Source organism: Myodes glareolus, chromosome 19 (genome assembly GCF_982192425.1).
Source record: "Myodes glareolus chromosome 19, mMyoGla1.1, whole genome shotgun sequence".
Lineage (NCBI taxonomy): Eukaryota > Metazoa > Chordata > Mammalia > Rodentia > Cricetidae > Myodes > Myodes glareolus.
The window spans coordinates 43,848,176-43,869,589 of record NC_142044.1 but is presented as its reverse complement, the minus strand read 5'-3'; the positions used below and the strand labels follow the sequence as shown (position 1 = coordinate 43,869,589).

At 46.1% G+C, this 21,414-nt stretch overlaps 2 protein-coding genes and 1 pseudogene across 2 annotated transcripts in view; 1 reads left to right on the top strand and 2 right to left on the bottom strand.

The window, feature by feature from the left end:
- LOC148118970 (histone acetyltransferase p300-like) overlaps positions 1-21,414 on the top strand; it is a 95,316-nt gene that overhangs the window by 21,033 nt on the left and 52,869 nt on the right. The window lies entirely within an intron of this gene.
- On the bottom strand, positions 12,076-21,159 carry LOC148118972 (apolipoprotein L3-like). The gene is made up of 3 exons (XM_087899082.1): positions 20,930-21,159; positions 18,041-18,167; positions 12,076-13,002 (listed from the first exon to the last, which is right to left on the bottom strand). The coding sequence occupies exons 1-3, from the start codon at positions 20,976-20,978 to the stop codon at positions 12,207-12,209; spliced, it is 972 nt and encodes a 323-aa protein (XP_087755208.1). The 5' UTR covers positions 20,979-21,159; the 3' UTR covers positions 12,076-12,206.
- On the bottom strand, positions 16,487-16,676 carry LOC148118973 (Nuclear RNase P; annotated as a pseudogene).

Here is a 21,414-nt window from a genome sequence, read left to right as displayed (position 1 = left end):
GAAATAAACATGAATTTTTGGGAAACCAAAAAAATATGCAACTATGAATTACGGGAGTAGAAGAATGAGAAGAATCCTTCCTGCGAAAATATGCAAAATACATTCAGCAAAAATCACAGAAGACAATTTCCACACATATGGGAGAGAGGTATATATCCCACTTGGGTGGTGGTGGCCCACACCTTTAATCCCAGCACTCGGGAGGCAGACATAGGCAGTATGTGTGAGTTCAAGGCCAGCCTAGTCTACAGTACAGGTGCTTAAACAGTCTCCAAAGCTACAGAGAAAACCTGTCGTAACAGAAATGAGAGAGAAATATACTCCAGACAAGAGGCATACCAGGACACTAAATAGAAAAGGACACAAAAGTCACTTCCCTGATCACTAATTTTTCCCCAGGATTACAGGAATGTCCTTTCCCAACCCAAGAAAGTACCCTTGTCCTCTGCACACAGAAGCCAGATGTCTGCTGTGCTCCCTCAAAGCAAGAACAGGGAACAAGGACACAGAGAACTCATTTCTTCCCAGGTGGCAGGACAGCACCTCAGTTATTATCTTAGTGTACCTACATGTTCCTGTTTTGTCAGAATCACAGGTGGGAGTTTCCTATGTGCCCCATTTCTTCCCTTGCAGGTTCTCATGACTGAATTTTTATGGCTCCCATAAGCTTCCAGAGAATGGCACTATCAGGAGGTGTGCTTTGTTGGAATAGGTGTGGCTTTGTTGAAGGAAGTGTGTTACTGTGGAGGTGGGTGGGCTTCGAGGTCTCATATATGCTCAAGCTACACCAGTGAGACAGTTCACTTCCTGTTGCCTGCACAAGGTGTAGAACCCCCAGCTACCTCAACAACACTGTACACCTGCAAGCCATGTCCCACCATGATGTTAAGTGCCTGAACTTTTGAAACTGTGAAGTCACCAATTGAAATGTTTTCCTTAGTAAGAGTTGTCATGGTCATGGTGTCTCTTCATAGCAATAGAAACCCTAAGACATTATATAATATATATGCACCCACAACGTGTGGAATACATTTTTGCTGTTTGTGTGTATATGGTTTCAGGCCTTATTAGTCTGTTAAATAAATAAGTGGGTTCAACTCTGGGAGAGGCTAACTGTCTCGGCAGTCATTAGTTGCCTGTGGTCCTTTGCTAACAGGTGAGCCTTCTTTGTTTCGTGTTCATCCATACCACCATTGTCTCTCTGTTCTTTATATAGCCATTAGTAGAAAAAACTATTTCAGAGCTAACTCTCTAGTATTCTAGCCATCACAACCTTGATTCCATATTGGTACCTAATCATAGACCCAGGAGCTTTGATATAGATGGACCCACTATATATATATCTCCACATACATACATATATATATATATATATGTGTGTGTGTGTGTGTGTGTGTGTGTGTGTGTGTGTTTAACTCAAGAAATTAGACATGAAAATTCCAAATAACCCAATTAAAATAGGGGTACAGAACTAAACAGAGAATTCTCAACAGAAGAATCTCAAATAGCTGAAAGAAACTTAAGAAAATGTTCAATATCCTTAGTGATCAGGAAAATGCAAATCAAAATAATTCTGAGATATCTTACACCTTTAAGAATGGTTAAGATCCAAAACACCAACGAAAACTTCTGTTGGAGAGGATGTGGAGTGAAGGGAACACTCCTCAATTGCTGGTGGGAATACAAACTTGTCCAACCACTTTCAAAATTGGTATGATGGTTTTTCAGAAAATTGAGAATCAACCTACCTAAGGACCCAGCAATACCACTGTTGGGCATATACCAAAAAGATGCTCAATCATACTACACGAACATTTATTCAACTATGTTTTTAGCAGCATTATTTGTAATAGCCAGAACATGGAAATAACCTAGATGCCCCTCAACCAAAGAATGGATAAAAAAAGGAACTTTTACACATTAGAGTATTAAGCAGAGAAAAACAATAGCATCTTGAAATTTGCATGCAGATGGATGGAACTAGATGACACTATCCTGAGTAAGGTAACTCAGATCCAGAAAGATGAACAAGGCATGTACTCACTTATAAATGGATACTTGCTGTAAAGCAACAGACATTGAGTCTATAGTTCATGATCCTAGAGAAGCTAAGTAACAAGGTGCACCCTAAGAAAACCATGCATAGATCCACTTGAAAATGGGGAAATAAACAAAATTACCTGACGAAACTGGGAGCATGGGGGCAGGGAAGTAGGGAGGGCAGAAAGGGAGGATGAAGGGAGAAGGGGAGGGGCAGGAGATCCTGAGGAAACAGGGTAGTTGAGATGGAGGAAGGACAGAGATGAGAGCAAGGAAAGAGATATTTTGATTGAGGGAGCCATTATGGGGCTAGCAAGAAACCCGGCACTAGAGAAATTCCCAGGAATCCACGAGGATAACCCTGGCTAAGACCCTAAGCAATAAAGTAGAGCGTGCCCAAATTGGTTTTGCCTTGTACTTAGACTGATGAATGTCTTAAATATCACCATAGAATCTTCATCCAGCAACTGATGGAAACCAAGGCAGAGACCTGCAGTGGAGCAATAGACTAAGCTTCCAGAGTCCAGTTGAGGAGTGGGAGGAGTGAGAATATTAGCAGTCCTAAACAGTGGGTGTTTCAGGGTACACCCACTGAAACAGTCTACCTGAGCTAATGGAGGCTCACCAACTCCAGCCAGGCAGGGAAGCAACTAGCATAGGACCAAACCAGACCTCTAAATGTGAGTTACAGTTGCATGGATGTGACAGACTGTGTGGCCACTGGCAGTGGCACCAACATTTATCACTACTGCTTGTATTGACTTTCTGGGAACCTGTTTCTTTGGATGGATACCTTGCTCAGCGTAGATATAGCACGGAGGGCCTTGGAAATTTCCCAAAGTAATGTGCCTTACTCTCTCTGAGGAGTGGATAGAGGGTTGGATGGGGAGGTAGGTGAAGGAAGGGAGTTGGAACTGGGATTGGTATGTAAAATGAAAAAAAAGATAGCTTTTCCTTTTAATAAATAATAATAATAATAAACCCAAAGGCTAAAGACAGTTCATAAACAGGTTATCTGAAGAGAGAAAGCACATATCTGACTTATTTTTGGAGGAAAGGAGCCCATGGTGGTGCGACATAGGCCTGGCAGCTAGTTGGAAGCTTGAAGACAAAACAAGAGACTGAGTCACTGCCTCAAACTTAAGCAGGAGGCAGAAGCAGCAAATAAAGACTAGGATTGCTCATCTCAAGGGCAGTCTCAGGAATGGACTCTGACACCAAGCATGCACAAAATAAAGTTCGCCAAAATGTACCACCAACTCTCCTGTGTGTCCATGTGTCCAAATGCCCCATTTGTATGAGGCAGTTTTAATTCAAAGTAACAGGAAATTTTTAAAATGTATGTCAATGTGTTTAGCACTGGGTTTCTAGTTTGGGAATTTCTGTAACATTCTTGTGGAGCCAACTAGAGGAACTTTCCACTTGGGGATAGAGAACTTCTAAAGCAGGGTCACCAGCCAACTAACACCCAGCACTATAGGGAACACGTTTCTCACACCCCCGTTGTTTCAGTGTCTCTTGAAATCCTGTGCGCAAATCAGCCTTCTTCCCTAGAGTTGATTCTGGTCTGGGATTTGGTCCCAGAAATGAGAATAATATTCAAGGCAGTGGTTGTGCTACAGAACCTGATCAAAACCACTGTCAGGTCTGACAAGTCATGATTGGTCGGTTGCTGTGGTGACATCACAAGGAGGCATTATGAAGAATCCTAGCAACTAGTCCATGTTAGGCACTGCCTGTATTGGGCTTCTGCCCTTGAATCTTGTAGTAGCTGTTGGCTGCCTACAGAGAAGTTGAACTTAAAACTTGCTCTGACAGACTAGGAACTTCCAGTATACTGGACCTTTCAAGAGTGAGTTCAGTTCCAGTATGTGATATCTCTTCCATGGGTTAAGGTTTGCTGTTAAATATTTACATTTATGCCATTGGTTTACATTATAGGTTTGATTTATGTAATCTTCTTTTTCTTCGTTATCACCAATTTTCCTATTTGAAAATTCATTTAGTCTTTTTGCTAATTGGTTTAGTATTTTTTATGTGATTTCCATGTGTTATTGTGTTCTACACTTGTAGATTCTGAAGCCTGGCCTTACTGTAGCGACATACCAAGTGTAGAAAAGTAACACATCACTTGGCTTGTGCCAGTTTTCCCTCCACAGAGGAAAAGATATCATTGCCTTGGCTTGCTGAAGAATAAGGGGAAAGTGAGTTTCTGCAAACCTGTGCATAGAGAGGATCTAGTCTGTTGGAGTTGACAGCTATCCATTTTGACAATTTGATGTCATGTCATTTTGGATCAATGGGTTTTAGTAGGGAGATGGCCAAATTCTTTTCTTAACACAAACCAAGAAGGAATTTCTTCTCAATAGTCAGACTCCTGGCCATAATAATTTTCAAGGACTAGAAATTGTTAAATGAGTTGTATATGTACAATACCTTAAAAAAGATTAGAGATGTATGTACAATATGTTTTAACAAAATTAATCTCAAATTTGTATCAATATACAAAATTTGTGCATAATATACAAAAGTAAACCAATGTAAAACATTTAAAACTAATAGTTGCTTAGTTTTAAATTCAGTAATCTATCTTTCTAATTTATCATATTTATATTCCTTTTTCTTTTTCTTCCAAATTAGATCCCTGAGCCTATACAATTTACACCCCAAACCCAACCCTATAGCAGTGATGATCAACCCCTAATTAATGTCCCTAACCCTGAGGAAAAACTTTGTTAGGAGAGGGGATGCTGTCTTCTAGAATTACTTCCTGCTGTCATGGGGGCAATGTGATTTCTATGGGATCCTGTAATACTAAAATGATGGTTAAGTTTCAAAATCCTGTCTGGTTCAACTGCAAATAGTCTGAGCAGTCAGTAGGGTTTTTCTGAAGTTCTTATTTGTAGTTATGACCAGAATAATGTAAGAAGGGGCACCACTTCAGCTAATCATGTTGGAATCATTTTGAGCAGGTGGTATGCAAAACTGATCTTAAACATCATTCATAAACATATATTCAGTAAAAGGTACAATAGAGAGAAAAACATTTATGGGGAAAAGTAAAATTTTTCCTCAATTCTTTCTTCTTTGTGTCACATACCAGCTTGTTCCTGATATGAGATAGAAAGTTTGATTTTTTCTTTTAACAACATGCTTGGATTTACAGAAGAATAGCCATTCTCCAGCTCCAAAGCCAGCTTTGATTTTTTAAGTGATTTACACTTTTATTTTATTATTTTATTTTTATCACTTTAAAAATTATACCAATCAAAATTCCCAATTCTTCCTTCCACTTCCCTCCCACTACCCCACACACCCTACCCCCTATCCTATCCAGTCCTAAGAGAGGGCAAGGCACCCTGCCCTGTGGAAAGTTCAAGGCCCTCCCCTACTATACCCAGGTTGAGTAAGGTATGCATCCAAAGAGAATAGGATCCCAAATATCCAGTACGTGCAGTAGAGACAAATCCCTGTGCCAGTGCCGTTGGCCCCACATTCTGCCCCAACTATCAGCCACATTCAGAGGAATCACTATGATCCCATACTCATTCAGTCCAAGTCCAGCTGGATTTTGTGACCTCCCATTAGTTCAGGCACATTGTCTCAGTGTGTGAACCCCTCGTGTTCCTGACTTTTTTGGTCATATTCTCCCTCCTTCAACTCTTCAACTGGACCTTGGGAGCTCAGTCCAGTGCCCTGATGTGGGTCTCTGTATCTGTCTCCATCCATTCCCAGATGAAGGTTCTATGGTGATAGTCAAGATAGTCATCTGTCTGAACCCAAGACAAGGCCAGTTCAGGCACCTTCTTCTCCACTGCCCAGAGTCCTATCTGGGGTCATCCCCGTGAAATCCTGGGAACCCCTCTAAAGTCAAGCCTCTTGCCAACCCCAAAATGCTCCCTCAATTAAGATATCTCCTTCCCTACTCCCGTATCCGTTCTTCCTCCATCTCACCCATCCCACTCCCCAAAGCTCTCCACAACCCTCTCCTTGTACCCTTTCCCTCTCCCTCTACCCTTCCCTCTACCCCCTACTCCCATGCTCCCAACTTTTGCCAGGCGATCTTGTCTGTGTCCAATTTCCAGGTGGATCTTTATATGTTTTTCTTTGAGTTCACCTTGTTACTTAGCTTCTCTAGGATCGTGAACTGTAGGCTCAATGTCCTTTGTTTATGGCTAGATTCCACTAAAGAGTGAGTATATACCATATTCATATTTTTGGGTATGGGTTATCTCTCTCAGGATAGTGTTTTCTACTTCCATTCATTTGCATGCAAAATTCAAGATGTCACTGTTTTTTTTTTAACCTCTGAGTGGTACTTAATGTGTAGATATGCCACACTTTATCCATTCTTCCATTGAGGGGCATCTAGGTTGTTTCCAGGTTCTGGCTATTACCAATAATGCTGCTATGAACATAGTTGAACAAATGCTTTTGTAGTATGATTGGGCATCTTTTGGGTATATTCCCAAGAATGGTATTACCTGTCACAGGCTTTGGTGTAGTCATAGTCTCAGAACAGATTGGCCTCTAGGACTGACTGACATTTTCAAGACGTCCCCTCTCTGGCTGTCTCTCTGCAGAGATAGGCTTTATGGAGACCCCTGTAGACGGATCTGTCCTCACTTTTCTCAGCAGACACTGGAGATATTCCTCCAACAAGGCTCACCACAGCCCAGCTCCTGCAGTGGCTTTTCCCATAACCTTCACTAATACCATGATGCCGAGATGAGCCTTCTCCACCATTGAGAACACATGACTGATTTACCGGATAATGGCAGTACTGTCCCTGCGACCTTTGGCTGATCAGACACATGTTGCTAGTGTGACAGGGAGGAGTGAGTAAATCAAGGCCCCTGTAAGGTGTCCCTGTGCAGCCTGTCAGAGGTGATCATGGCTTCCAGAGGTTCCTCTCTTCAGCAGTTGATTTTTGCTCATTGACCTCATCTCAGCGGTGCAGTGGCTCCTGAGGTCACACGTGTGCTCCCACCAGTGCAGAATCCACTCCTCTGCCCCTCCCTTATGCCTTCCTCTTCTCTTGGGCACTAGACATCCAGGACTCTGATCATGGGTTATGTTCAAACTGACAGTGAATCTGTGACTCAGGTCAAAAAACAAGGAAAGCCTGCAAAAGGATTTCTGGGACTCTTGCTGCAGATAGAGGTGTGTCAGCAGGGCTGGCTTCCCTTTCTTTTTCTTCCTGCCCTACAGACTGCTGGACTTCAGAAACATGATGACCACTCATAAAAAAGGTCCACATGCTCTTCTGGAGATATGGTTAAGGTGAGCAAGTCAGGGATCATACCTGGGAATGTGGGAAGGCATGACAACACTGAGTCCTGGATGACAGCAACTATTGCTAACAACGTCTGCACTGTGGGTCTCATTCTTCCATGATCCTATGGTGCTGGGGATGTGGCTCAGTGCTAGAACACTTCCCTAGATGTAGGACACTCTGGGTCCTCAGCATTGGGGTGGAGAAATTCTCTCTTTGTCAGCTCTGAACCTGCCTTGGACCTAGCCCTTCTGGACTTCTTGGATATGCATACCCTCTGTATGTTCTTTGAGGGATACCTGGTGATGTCTGCCCTGTCCTGTTACTGGTGAGCTGGAAGCCCAAGCATGGAGCCTTCTTCCCCTGCTGTGCTGAGATCTCCAGATGAGGCAGAACTGAGGCTGTCTGCACAGCCTTCCCAGGGCAGTGGGAATCCTTGCCTCTGCTTTAGGAGGGAACACAGGTGTCAGGACTACATGATTCTTCCCGTGTCAGGTTCAAGGGCTCCCACACATCACACAAACCCTTCTCCCTGCTGCAGCAGCTCCCTCATCAACCCCTCCCAATAGAGGAACTTTCCAGGATTCCTGGCCTCCAGTGGGCTCCACCCACCCCATAAAATTTATCCCTTTCCCTCCCTTTTGAGATCATTACACACCACATCCTTTCTGCTGGCTTGCCCAGTCCTTAGAGCCATGTCCTATTTCCTAGTGTGTGTGTCTCTCTACTACAAATGTCCCCCATACCCAGGTCTTTCACACCACCATGGGACTTGGCACAAACTTGTAGCAGCCTAAAGATGGTAACTAGGGCTAGCTGTGCAGCCTCTTTCTCTGGGGACCAATGAGGGTCCCACAGGTACCCCACTTCTACAGCAGGGAGACCACAGAGGCTGTCCATGGAGACACTGTGGGGACCAGAGAACCTTGAATCATCCAAGTTGGAAAGAACTGACTGTCGGGCCATAAGGGAAATGACAGACAACGCAGAGACTACAAGCACCGGGAAAGGCTCTGCTGCCCAGAGACATAACAAAGGGAAAAAGTAGCCAGATAGTTAGTAACCATGGATACCTGTGGGAAAGAGGCTGAGATGCATTGCTTCCTGGAGCTGGTTGGTTTGGCCCCAGAAAGTGGGTGTATGTCCGTGTCTGTCTTCTTCACCTAGATACAGGAGACAGAGCTGCCATAGTTCCCATCCACCACACGCTGAACAGACACCAGGTGCGGCCCAGAGGGCACAAGCCTGCCACCCAGTGCTCTGCCTCCTCTCCTTGACAATCCCCTGTCTTCTGCAGCCTCAGATTCCACACAGAGTCTGACATAGAATAGGGCCTCAGTGCCAGGTTGTGGGAGGCCCCAACCCCTTGGCTCTTTGTATCTGAGCAGGCAGCCTTTGTCCCCTGTCCACTTTAGTAGCAGCACCCCAGAGCCAGCTTTACTGACTAGGCACCAAGGACAGGCTTAGGCTCCTGCCCTCCTCCATCTCTTTATTTCCTCCATTTCCCAGTGGAGTGGGCACCCATACCAGACTCCTCCCCTCTAGGATCCCCGGTCATGTCAGAAGAATCCTGTCATCTAGGCTGAGCAGCTTGGTGATCCCAGTGAGAGTGAGTCTTTCTCATCCTTCAGAAGATCCACCTCACCAACCACAGCTTGAAATTCCAGTCTCTTGTCACAGAGTGTGGACATAAAATGGGTCCATACCCTCTTCTAGGGCTATGCTGAAGATGAGCAAGTGGAGGAACTAAACATTATCCCCAACTTACTGAGGAGTCTTCTGGCTGGATTTGAGCAGGACCCAGGTCTCAGGAGGTTGGGTGCCATCCCTGGTTGTGTCTGTGAAAACCTGACAAAGGTCAGAATTCAAAGGGAAAGGGAAAGCCACCTCCTCTGAGCAGCTCAGATTCACCTGAGACCCCAGACTCAGGTCCTGAGCCCTGCATCCACCCACATCCTTGTTCACCCTCTCAGAGGACCAACCTCAGGCTGACTTCCTAGGTTCTTCTATGCACACCCATGTTGTTTGTATGTACTCCAAGGTACTTAAGATAGAAAATCTGCCACTTCAGGCCCAGGGACCTTCCAGAGATCACTCTCCACAGCTCCTGGGTTCTGATTAGTCCATCCTCTCCCCAAGGACACCAGCCTCTGCTCAGTCCTCACGTGGTCCTGGGCTCTGGAGTGAATGGTGCTGACAGTGTCTGCTGAAGTTGGTGAACAGGGCGCTTGGAATCTGTAATTTACATAGAGCCTCCTGCATTGCTTCGTCCTAGAATATCTCAGCATCCTCTATGGCAGGGTCCTCTACCTCATGTCTTGCACTCATGGCATCTTTGATGGGCAGACCAAAGTCCTCTGCTCTATCGGAAACCGTCAACTGGAAGGTTGTGGAGCATCTCGGCTTTGTTACAGAAAAGGGGACTGAGAGGACCTGGACACCAGGTGCCAGGTCTCTTGGGCCTGTTTCATCACAGGCAAATGTCACTGGGGCTGGATGGCCATGTTCTCACAGCTTGAGGAGAGAGAACAGGTGACTACCCAGGAAACATACACTACAGTTCGCAACACATTTATTCATCATTTGGAGTTTTATAATCATTCCTTAAGATACCAATCTTATCTCATATTTTCAAATCACTGTGTAACTCTCACATGTTCTATGAGGTTATGCTGTGATTTTGCAGAAGGGGAGACTACGTTGAGGAACAAACTTTCATTCCACATCTCAGAGCCTGAGCCCAGAGTCGAGCCAAGATGGAGCCTTTGAGACTCACGTGAACATGCTTCCAGGTAAAATGTTATTTGTGGTCAATAAAAAGATCTTTTTCTTACTCTTGATTCCTCCTCTTTCATCAGCATGACTCTAGCTTGGAATAGAAAAACACAGCGAGATGCAGGAGCATGTAAATGTCCCCTGAGCCACAGGCCAACCATGGTGCAGATCCCTTGATCAGACTGAGGAATGGGCTGGAACATTCACAGAAATCTAACAGTCAGGATGGGGCTACAACCGGTGTTAGGACACCCCCATCCTTCCTTCTCTAACTCCAAGGACACGAGAAGAGTCCATGCCTCCCAGAGTTCTGGGAATCTTCTAGGGAACTGCTCAGCATGAGCGGTGATACCTCAAGAACATCATGCAAATATCTGCTACTTCAGAGTTGATGAGTCTGCCAATGTCTTTGGTCAAAGGAAATGTCAACCAATGGGAATGTGATCCCAATCCAGTGGCTGCTCTTCTAATTCTGCTTCAAGTTACTATTAACTTTACCAAGTGGAGGGTCGAGAGGTCAGCACCAAGGGGCCAGGTCACCATGGTTGCTTTAGCATAGCCAACAATCTAGAGAAGGGGCGTTTCTAAGCTGGACATCTGAGCAAACACAAGAGACAAAACCTCCAAGAGCTGCAAATCACAGGGAAGGAAACTGCATGCTGTGCTGACAGTCATTCTGAACCAGTTCAGATCATCAGTAGAAGAAAAATCCTCAAGCTATCAAAGGTTCTAAATATGTGTTTCTTATTCTTGTGTCTCTGAGTTGAGTCATGACACTTCAGATCCATGAGATTGTTGCCCAAAGGCAAATTGAAGTCAGGAGACCAATGCCTAGAGGAACCAGTGGGCCAACATTAGACAGGCTCAATGTGTTAGATCCAGCTTGGCCTGACTACAGCCATGTGAGTCTAAGCATCAAGAGAGGCCATGAGAAACTCTAAGCTGCTGCCCCTACATGGCCTGTCATTGCAGTGGCATGTGGGCTTTCAAGGGGACTGCATGGCTGTCTGTTAGAGACACACCTAGCATCCTTGATGTTAGCTGAGGTCAGAGTTGTCACTAATGTATGTCACCAGTATCTTGTTTACCATACATAACTCATCTCTCTGAGGCCTTGGCAGCATACCAGGCTTTCATCTTCCCTCTGCTTGGCATTGAGTATAGCTCTCCACTAATGATAACAGCATATTATCTTGACCCTGCCCTTTTCTTTGTTCCCATGCCATCTTCTTTTGTTGTAATTTACTGCTTTTTACTCAGATTTTCTCGACCAGGAGGTTAATATGTACTGAGCACAAATCTATAAATATAAGAGAACAAGAGCCTGTTGATCTGAGATACCATCTTGTCCAGGACTCTCCCCCCTAGAGTGAGAAGAAACTGAGGGTCACCAGCTGAGTCTCTTGTCACAAACTGTGAACTTCATCCCCAAACCATAAGTTGCTTGACTTCCCATGCAAATCTACCTTGATTCTCTATGCCCAAACCCACCACTGAAACATCACAGCACACAGACATTCACTTTGATGTCATTGGTCTCTCAAGTGACCACATTCCCTTTGAGGCCTGATTCCTTGTCAAGAAATTGGACAACTTTTTTATCACCACCCCATCTCAATATCATCTTCATCACCATCTGTTGAAAGGTCACTGCCTGGAGGACACATGGGTGAGCTGATCCTACTGCTGCTGAGAGGAATAATCCAGGGTCATAGGATACTTCCCTCGGGAGAGGGGATCCTGGCCACCATTATGACTTCTCCATATATAGAATTCTAACTCTGACTTTCTCCCATTATCTGCTCTCCTGGTTTCCTGCCTTCTCATTGCTTGTTCTTGTGTAGCCCTCCCTAATCACACCCACCATGTTTAAGTCCCATTCCCACTCTTTAGGTTGGAAAGACTGAGGGCCCTTGTTTAGACTCCAATTTCTGTCTTCTATTGAGTCACTGTGCCCAATCACAGAAATACAAACACTTCAATGCTCAGTTCCAAAGAATTTATTTCTAGTGCTTTCCCTTGTAAAGCATACCTCCACCCTTCCCACCCCACCCACAATTGATGCCATCTTTCCTGCACTTTTAGCTTTTTGGGAGAGCTGTCACTGAGGCAGATCTCACTGTAGAGCCTTGTGAATCTTCTCAAATTCCTGCAACTTTCTCTCCAGCATGAAAGCCAGTTTCCTCAGCGCTGCAGCCGACTCTGTTGTTGCCCCATTGTACAAATCTATTGATTCTGTCACGAGGTAATACACATCCAATGCAAGAAAGAGACTGGTAACGCTTATTCCTTTAATACTGGCTCTTAAGGCTTTCCCCACCCTCATTGAACTCTCTGTGGCCTCTACTAGTGGGCGATAACCTTCACTGGCAATCTTGATGGCCCTGATGTGTTCCTTGAGGGTTTTACGGAAACTGATTAAATCCACACCCACATTACAAAGTTTGACTTTGATCTTAGGCATGATTTTCATAATCTCATGCAGTATATCCATGCTGGTTCCAACCAGACGACTGGCTTCGAATTCATCTGAGAGCCGGTTTGACTCTTCCACGATGGTGGTGATGAGGCTAGCCATACTTGCTACCAGCCCCAAGGAAGTTGCTGAGAGCATCAGGCTGGTTCCTCCTGTAATGGGTGTCAGAACTAGACCCAGGATGCTCAGGACTCCAGAGACAGTGCTGGTGGATTCGGCCACCACATTGGAGATGGTGCAGCCACTGTGAACTTTATCAAGATGGTCAGCCAGGGAGTGAAGCTTCTGGATGTGCTCTTCAAGTTTGATTTTCAACTGAGGAAATTCTTTCAAAAATCTCTTTTTCTTCAGTTCCTCTTCAGCCCTCTCATTTTTATCTGTGGAATTCTGAGCTAAATGCTTCTTCAGCGCATCATGCAGGGCAGCTTCCTCCTCGCTGTGACAGAAGAGGAAAAGAACATGAGGGAAGCAGGCTTTGTATTTTTTTTTTAAAAAAAACTAAACTCTTGTTCAAAATGTACTTTCATACTACAAACCCAATAGGAAATGATTTTACAGAGTCCATAATATCTGCCATGAGCCTTGGGTACAATTTGTATATTCATGAACTTTAGTCTACAGGTCAGTGTAAAGTTGAACCATGGCACTGTAGCGACAGACTCTTTAAAATGCCTCCCTTCAAGGTCACTGTCATTGCTACCTGTAGGGACTATGTAGATGAGCACAGGGAAGTGAGGTTAGAGCAAATACACTTTAACTCAGAGAACTGTGTGTGTTGTGAGGGAGCCCTGTTTCCCAGGAGTCGCCTCTCTGCACTCAGCTGCTGGGAAGTCATCTGCAGCCCATGCAGTACCCAGCCTGCAGGAATGCCTGTGCTGGCCTGGGGAGTTCTGCAAGGGACACACAGTGCAAGCCAAGAGTGGATTCCTCAATCTTAAAAAGGCTCCCAAACCTGAACAGTCAAAAGCACCCTCTGGCCTCATGGGACAGTCACGGTGACAGCACAGTCGCTGCAGAAGCTTTGCATAAAACTCCCCCATCTCCAGTACAGTGTCAGCAGTAATGGTAGATTTGGGGCCCATCTGTAAGAACCTTCACCCATTATCTGCAAATACGTCTAAGTGGGAAGCTGCAGGATCTAAGATATTCCTGTTCTCAAGAATTACCTGTAAAAATGCTCAACCTGAAAAATGTGGGGGTGTGGTGGGGACTTTGGAGCCATTTCTGACCCCTGGAGGCACTGGAGTCCAAAGGCATTGACATTAGGAAGATTCCCATGAGGCCTGTGTCACTGAAATGATCTGTTGTTGGTTTCCCTGTAAAGGATCTGCCGTCCTGCCCTTCTGACAAGTGTCTGTAAGTCCTCAGCTCCCTGTGTGTAGAGTGGCTACACCTCTGTTCCCCTAGGGCAACAGTCTTGATCAGTGTCCTTTGTCTGCTGGACTCTGGTTCAGGATGAAGATTCTTTCCTAGCGTGGGCTGCCTGGTGTAGAGTAGTCATGTGATTCTTTTGTACACTCAATGAAGGACAACGCTATGTCCTGAGGATGAGAAACTTCAGAGATTGAATGTCTCCTTGATTTGGCTTCTGTGTGTTTGCATTGGCTGATGTAAACCTTCTGGTTCGGTAGTCAGCTGTACTACCCACCTGACATTTGAGTTCTATGGGTCATTCTAGATGATTCCTAATCCTATAGTTGGTTTAGCAGAGTCTTTTATCAACAGCTGGTGTCAAAAGGAAAGAAGACTCACTGGGACCCTTTCCTCAGACTTTACTATTTAGCTATATTTGATAATTTAAAAGTAAATCAAAACAAATAAAAACTGCCAGAGCCATGAGACCCCCCCAAGATCCTTTTTCCTACTTTCTGCTCTGCAGATGCCCAAAGTCCTTTCCCTCTATAGCTGGAGTCACAAGGTAGTGCCTGAGAGCAGAAGAGAAGCCACTAACACAGGCTACACTCTTAGGGAAGGACGGTGGCACTTGTTTTTCTTTTCCTGACCTGTTGTTCCTCCCAGGCTGTCACTCAGCTCTGTGCCGCTGCACTGTGGGCTCTCTGCCACCTCAGCTGACAGGAGGATCCTGCTGTTGTTACAGCTCCTCAGGTGGAAGGTGAGTGACTGAGACAGAACCTGAGGACAGGGCTGATCATGTCTAGACTTTTCTGACTTGTCTCAAGATAAGCTTTTGAGTTCTCAGTCCTACAGGAGTTCTCCGGCCTTGATTTCTCCCAATTTTATATTTGGCTTTCAATGCTAACTTTCAGGGGCACCACTGTGTACTAATCACATGCTGAGAACTTCACACACGTGATCTTATTTTCTCATACTACAGTTTTATGGTGGTGAAACTCCGGAAGTAGTAACTGATTTGCTAAGGTTGCATAACTAATAGATGGCAGCAACGGTCCTGGCACCTTGGGCAACATCTTCAGTCAACCTGAGGTGATGTCCACCAAGAAATCACCTTGGCTTTCCATCAAGGAAGCTCTTGGATGGTTGAGAAGGTTGAGAAGGAGGACCCATATGCGGGGGGCCATCCTGTCCCGCAGGAATGAACGCCACCAAAAACGAGAATTCCTTCTCTGGTCACATCTTTATTTGGAGCATTCCCTTGAGGAAAATTGGGGGAAGGGACGATAGAGCAGGGACGAGAGAAAGCTTAGAGAGAGGAAGTAGGGTCCCGAGGCATCTGCTTTTAAACGGTGGAGCAGCTTGAACGCTGTCCTGATTGGTTAATGCCATTCTGCTGGTCTGAGCATGTGCAGGCAAGGGTGCAGGCAGGGTTGCTCAGCCCCACGTGGCTACCTCCAAACTGCAGGACCACCTGTGCCTCCAGGTGGCTCCCAACATCTCCCCCTAATTATTGTCTTTAAGAGCAATAAGGCAAAACTATTTTCCAATCTGGTCCCCACCTAGACGCAGCATGCCAAGGATATCTCTGCTCCCACCCATTCCTAAGGAAGGAAAAGGCAAAGTAGAGTAAGAAATAAGAGGTTGCACAGGGTGTTGCTCAAGTCGATGGTGTGAAACAGCTGCTCTTGGCACCGCCCAGAAGGTCATCTCTGCTGTCTCCGCATGAATCTTCCACAGCAGGACACTCAGCATCCACTGGGTCGTCTTCTTTATCTCTCTGGTCGGTCTCGCTGGCATCCAGATGTATGTCAGCATTCCTAGAAAAACATAAACAAAACTCTCCTCCCAAATTAACATTTAAGAGTATTAAAAACTCTCAGTGTAAAAATTCAGCACAATCAGTACTGGAAGTAGGCTGGTTTTGAACTTAGAGATCTGCAGGTCTCTGTATCACAAAGCAAATCTTGTTTGCCTGTACCAGCAAAATTTTGAATTAAAAATTAAGTGTAAAGAATGCAAGAGAAATCCTTTCTCTGGGGGAAGCTGTCACTGGTAGTGTATTCCCCCTCTTATGTCTAAAAACCAAAGCAGTTGTCATTGGGAATTGAACTCATAACCTTTGGAAGAGCAGTCAGTGCTCTTAACCTCTGAGCCATCTCTCCAGCTCCCCTATTCAGATGGAAAAACCTCTAGGTAGCATTGTTTATCTCACCAGGTGCCTCAGGCAAAAGGTCCGCCTTTCTTTGTTACCTAGGATACGGTAACCAGGTAAACATGCCTTTATTATGATAATCATGACCAGTTCTTTAAGGGAGAATGGGCGTAGCATCGATCTGGCTACTTCCTGCTGACGAAGGGACGTTGTTCAGGGGATAAATGTTTTTATCTGACTGAATTTTTGGCGACAAATGTTTTTATCTGACTAAATTCTTGGCGACCTTGACTGAGGGCGGCGGCAGCAGCGGACAGCAGCGGCTGCCACAGCTCCGCCTCTGAAGCCCATAATGGCGCGCTCCGCATGGCCCAAAGGCATGGCTCCGCCCCGGGCCGTGCGCGGGCTCGCCGTTTCACCTCAGGCAATGAACTCGCACCGCCGGCTGTGAGCCTTTTCCAAGCTCCGGCGAGGGGGGGCATCCGCCCACCCGTGGAGGGGCTTCTCCTGCCCGGTCCGCCCGCGCGCAGAGCCCCGTTCTCTGGGAACTCACCTCCCCGCTCGCCCATGTTGCTATGGAAACACAGTTTTTCCGCAGAGCCGATTCAGCTCCTCTTTGCCTTCTATGGCGCCGCTGCTCACCACGCAGCTTCCGCCTCAGTCAGGCGAGTCCGCTCAGGTGCTGAAAAAGTCCTCCAAAAACCATAGCCCCGCCAGAAGGCCTCTGATGTCACACGGACTTTAGCCCGCCCGCGACCTGGCTATTCGCAGGCCTCTGAGGACTCCAGCAAATTTCCCGCCAGCAACTGGTTAGCATGGCCACGCCTCCCGAACGAGCCAGCACTGGAGAGTGCAATTTTGCGTCTCCCTCCTGAGTAGCTGGGATTACAGGTGTGCACCACCGTGCCTGGCCCACTTCCGTGTTTTTAATCAGGCATTACCGCTCAAAGGCGGGCCGGCTGCCGCCAGCACTCTCAGCACGATCAAGCAGCTTGTCTTTCTCAGTCAAAAATTAAAGTTTTTTGTACGTGAGAGCCAGAGACTGAGCTCTCTTAACAAAATTAGGCGAAAATCACCTCCAAAAGCTCTGTGGCTCTTTAAGAATAGGGAAGGCAGTGATCAAGCTCGCCTCCCTACGAGACTGTTGCCTCCAGTCTCTATCAGCGAGTATGCACGGAGGAAGCCGCGGATCTCCCAACCGTAAACCTCGCTTTTTCTCAGCTCCACCTGCACTGAACTTAAGGGATTTTTCTTCCCCGTTGCTTTTTGTACCTTCTTTCAGATACCTTAACTTTGATTTTTTTTGTATTTTTTTTTCTATTTAGGCCTATCCTTTGAAATTCCTTTTTACATTTCTTTTCCTCCCCTTTCTGGGGATTTCAACCGACGTCACTCACCGCTCCATGTTCTCAGAGTTCTGAAATTCAAGGCTCTCTGTGCTGGTGTCTGATCTTGGCTTTTTCTCCCGGGCTTTCTCAGGGTCCCCCGGCGTAGTTGTCAGGGTCCCTCAGCGTCCGGGGTTTCGAGCACCAGTTGCGGGGGGCCATCCTGTCCCGCAGGAATGAACGCCACCAAAAACGAGAATTCCTTCTCTGGTCACATCTTTATTTGGAGCATTCCCTTGAGGAAAATTGGGGGAAGGGACGATAGAGCAGGGACGAGAGAAAGCTTAGAGAGAGGAAGTAGGGTCCCGAGGCATCTGCTTTTAAACGGTGGAGCAGCTTGAACGCTGTCCTGATTGGTTAATGCCATTCTGCTGGTCTGAGCATGTGCAGGCAAGGGTGCAGGCAGGGTTGCTCAGCCCCACGTGGCTACCTCCAAACTGCAGGACCACCTGTGCCTCCAGGTGGCTCCCAACACCCATAACCCTACCCCCTGGGACTTCCTAGAGTGGGTATGCCTGCCCAGGGAAAAAACCCTCATCCTCATGGTTGGTGGGCAATTCTGGGTGCACCATGCAGGTAACCTTGACAACTCTGCTGTCTCCACAAATGCCTTCCAGGCTCCGTCTTCAGTTATCAGACTCTCCAGATCCACTCTGCTGAGTGTGTCCTTGAGATAACCCACAACTTCTTCCATGATGTGTCTTGTCACTTATTCAAGAAAAAGAATGAGGTTAGAAGACAGTATGGCAGAGATTTAAGGGCAAGTATCAGGAGCTGGTGAGATACCAAGTTCTCATGCATTTGTCCAATGGTCCTACTGGGATTTCCAGGCTTGGTGATTCAATGATATCTCCCAAATTCATATGTTAAAAGCTCTTAGGATTAGCAACTGTATTTGGTGACAGAATCTTTAAGGAAGTAAAGTCATGAGATCAAATGATACCATAAATATAGAGTGCTATTCAGTGGGACTGGAGGCCTCATGACAAGGATTACTAGAGATCTATTATCTATCATCTACCATCATTATGTTATCTGTCATATCTATGCCTATGTCTCTCTTCCTCTGCATCTCTTCTATGAAGAAGGATGCTTAAAAGAAATCCCACACTAGCTCAGAATTGAGAAAGAGGTGGTTATTTAATTGAAGGGTAGACTCACAAATCAGAATCCTCTGCTTTAAGGGAGATCAGAAACCAAATCCCACAGCTGGAAAAGAGAGAGACCATACACATGCTCTACATCAGCATATATAGTATAAGAGGCCATGCCCCAGTGGGCCAGTAACCACTGGCTGTAAGACTTGCTACAACACTTCTACTCTGATCCTGCTCTACAAAAACAAAGGAGACACCATGTGCAGACATCAGGACCCTGTTTCCTGTGCACACCTCCAAGAGGGTGTTTACTGGGACCCACTTTCCTTATGTTCATCATAGACATTGCTTTCCATGACTGTGTGAAATCATGGGTCTGTAGTTGAAGTTTCTTGTTCCATCCACCATGAACCTCTTACATGTCAAACATTGTGGGGCCAGTGCCTTCACATGTGACTTTCAAGTCATTAGTGGAATCTTCAAAATTTCATTGTGACAATAATGATATTTTCAAAGAAAATGGAATTAACATCAGTGTATACTGAACATGGGAGAGCTCAGGGCTCCTGGAAACCAAGACATCCCCGAGCCCTTGACTCTTGAATGTTTCCTGTCTCTAAAGCCAGGACCACATAGACAACACTTCCTGGTTTGACTGCCAACTTGGCATAGGCCCTTGTCACAGTCATTCATGCCATAAACAGCTTTGTACATGGAAGCAATGGTGTTCCAGGAGCAAGAACGCTCTGGGCTTTCTCCATCCTCAAGCTGGAGCTTGCTGGCTGGGGCCTTGCATGGAATGCATCCTCCCATTGTCCCACCTCAGAACAGGAACCTCCCCTCAGTGCCCTTATATCCTTGACAGTCAAGTCATCCTGTGACATTGAGCTTTCTAGTGCTCTTTTCTCTGCAAATGAGAAATGCTGAATGCTTGTCATTTCTTATTGTCCCAATTGCTCTTTTCATTGTAGGCCTACATAAGGAGTCACCATTAGTAACCATCCACAGACTCAAAATTATGCTCTATTGACCTTTTCCTCACCAAAAATTCCTGGCTGATCTAGAACTCACTGTGAGGACCAGTCTGGCCCCAAGTTCACAGAGATCCACCTACTTCATCCTGTCAAGTTCTAGGAGTAAGGCAGGGCAATAATGTCTAAAAGCCTACACACAGGGGTGGACTTCCTCCAGTAAGCCTCTATATCCTAAGACTTCCCTAACCTCCAGAAATCATAACACCAACTGGAGACCAAGTGTTAAAATGCATGAGCCTCTGAGATATTATAGAATCAAGCCAGCACACTTATGCACACACTTATATAATAGACTGCCTGATACCGCCATGAGCATGTTCTGGGTCTGAGCACAAGGATTTCTGACAGATTTTCCTTAAGGCTCTTCAGGTGTCTAGGCTGGAAGGAGAGGAACAGGGTTTGACCCCAGGTTGTTCTTATTGGTACCCCCATCTTTTAGGTATGACTCTCCACTCTCTAAGGCACCCATCAGCGTTTCATCCCCTCCCCATGTAACTATGAATGGCTTCTCACCTACATCAGGGCTTGTGCCCTTAAATGGTTAAATTCACGGATGCTGCCCTGTTCTCCTAAAGTTCACATCCTCTTTGACTGCAAGATCCTGCATCCAACCAGGGCCAATGAGGTCTGGGTTGTCTGCCTGCCTTTCTCTACACCCTTCATTTCCTCCATTTCCAAAGGAGTGAGGCCCCACAGCAACCACCTGCCTGGAAGCCTGTTTTCCAGGTCTTGGGCAGACTGGAACTTCATCAAGGCTCTGGGAACCTTGGTGATCTCATCTGAGGGTTTCCACCCTTTCTTGTGTTAATGACAGAGAGGGACAACCAGAGCCGGCCGTGACTGCAAGTCCACACTGTGTTCTGGGCTGATGTCTGACCTAGATCATTTTTTTTTTCTCTGCAAGAGCTGCTGGGAGGAGGAGCAGTTAGGGGAGATTAAGAGGTCCCCAACTTACCAGAAAAATCTTCTCCTGGTTGCACTGGAATCTCCCCTGTGCATCTGCTCACTAGCTGTGCAACAGTATCCCAATAAGGAGCAGCTTCGTCTTTCTGCTGGTTAATACACAGCTAATACACAGCAATCGAAACCGAAATCACCAACTTCCTGAGCACGGTCAGACCCACACAATAGAATGCTCACCTCTAGGGCACCACCCACAGTTCCACCCTACTTCCTGACTCACACAAAGGAACAACCTTAGCTGGACACCCCAAGCCTTTCTCAGTCCATAACATCTTGAATGGGACTTCTCTGTGAGCTTGAACAACAAAGATCTGACATGACGGATTGTGGGCCCTCCATAGATCACCCCCTAAATGATCCTGCTCTGTCCACTCACCCTCTCTGCAGAACATTTCTTCCTCTTCTACCTCAGCATGGCCCCCCATCTTGGGGTCTTGGATGCAGACAGCAGTGTGGTTGCATTCAGCAGTCTGGCACCTGGATATCTGCTTTCATGGCTACTTCTGCCTCTAGCCCTGTTCTGCACCTGGAACCACCATGCATTGTTTCTTCTCAGACGCCCTCAACATCCTCCACGGCAGACTCCCTCATTCTCTTTCGGCTCCTAAAGTACTTGGGGTCAAAGTCCATTGCCAGGGCAAAGCTCCTGCCTCTAACCTGGCATAGCTCCAGGCAGAAGGAAAATTTACGCAAAGCTGAATGAATCACAGGGACCAACTGACCTTTTATTACAGTGGGCATCATTCCAAACATGTCCTTGGGGTTTGATGTCCATCTTCATCCACCCTCTCAGAGAAGGAAAGCAGGTGACTATGGATCTTCATACAACTGCCGGGAACTCATTTACTCATGGTTGGAATT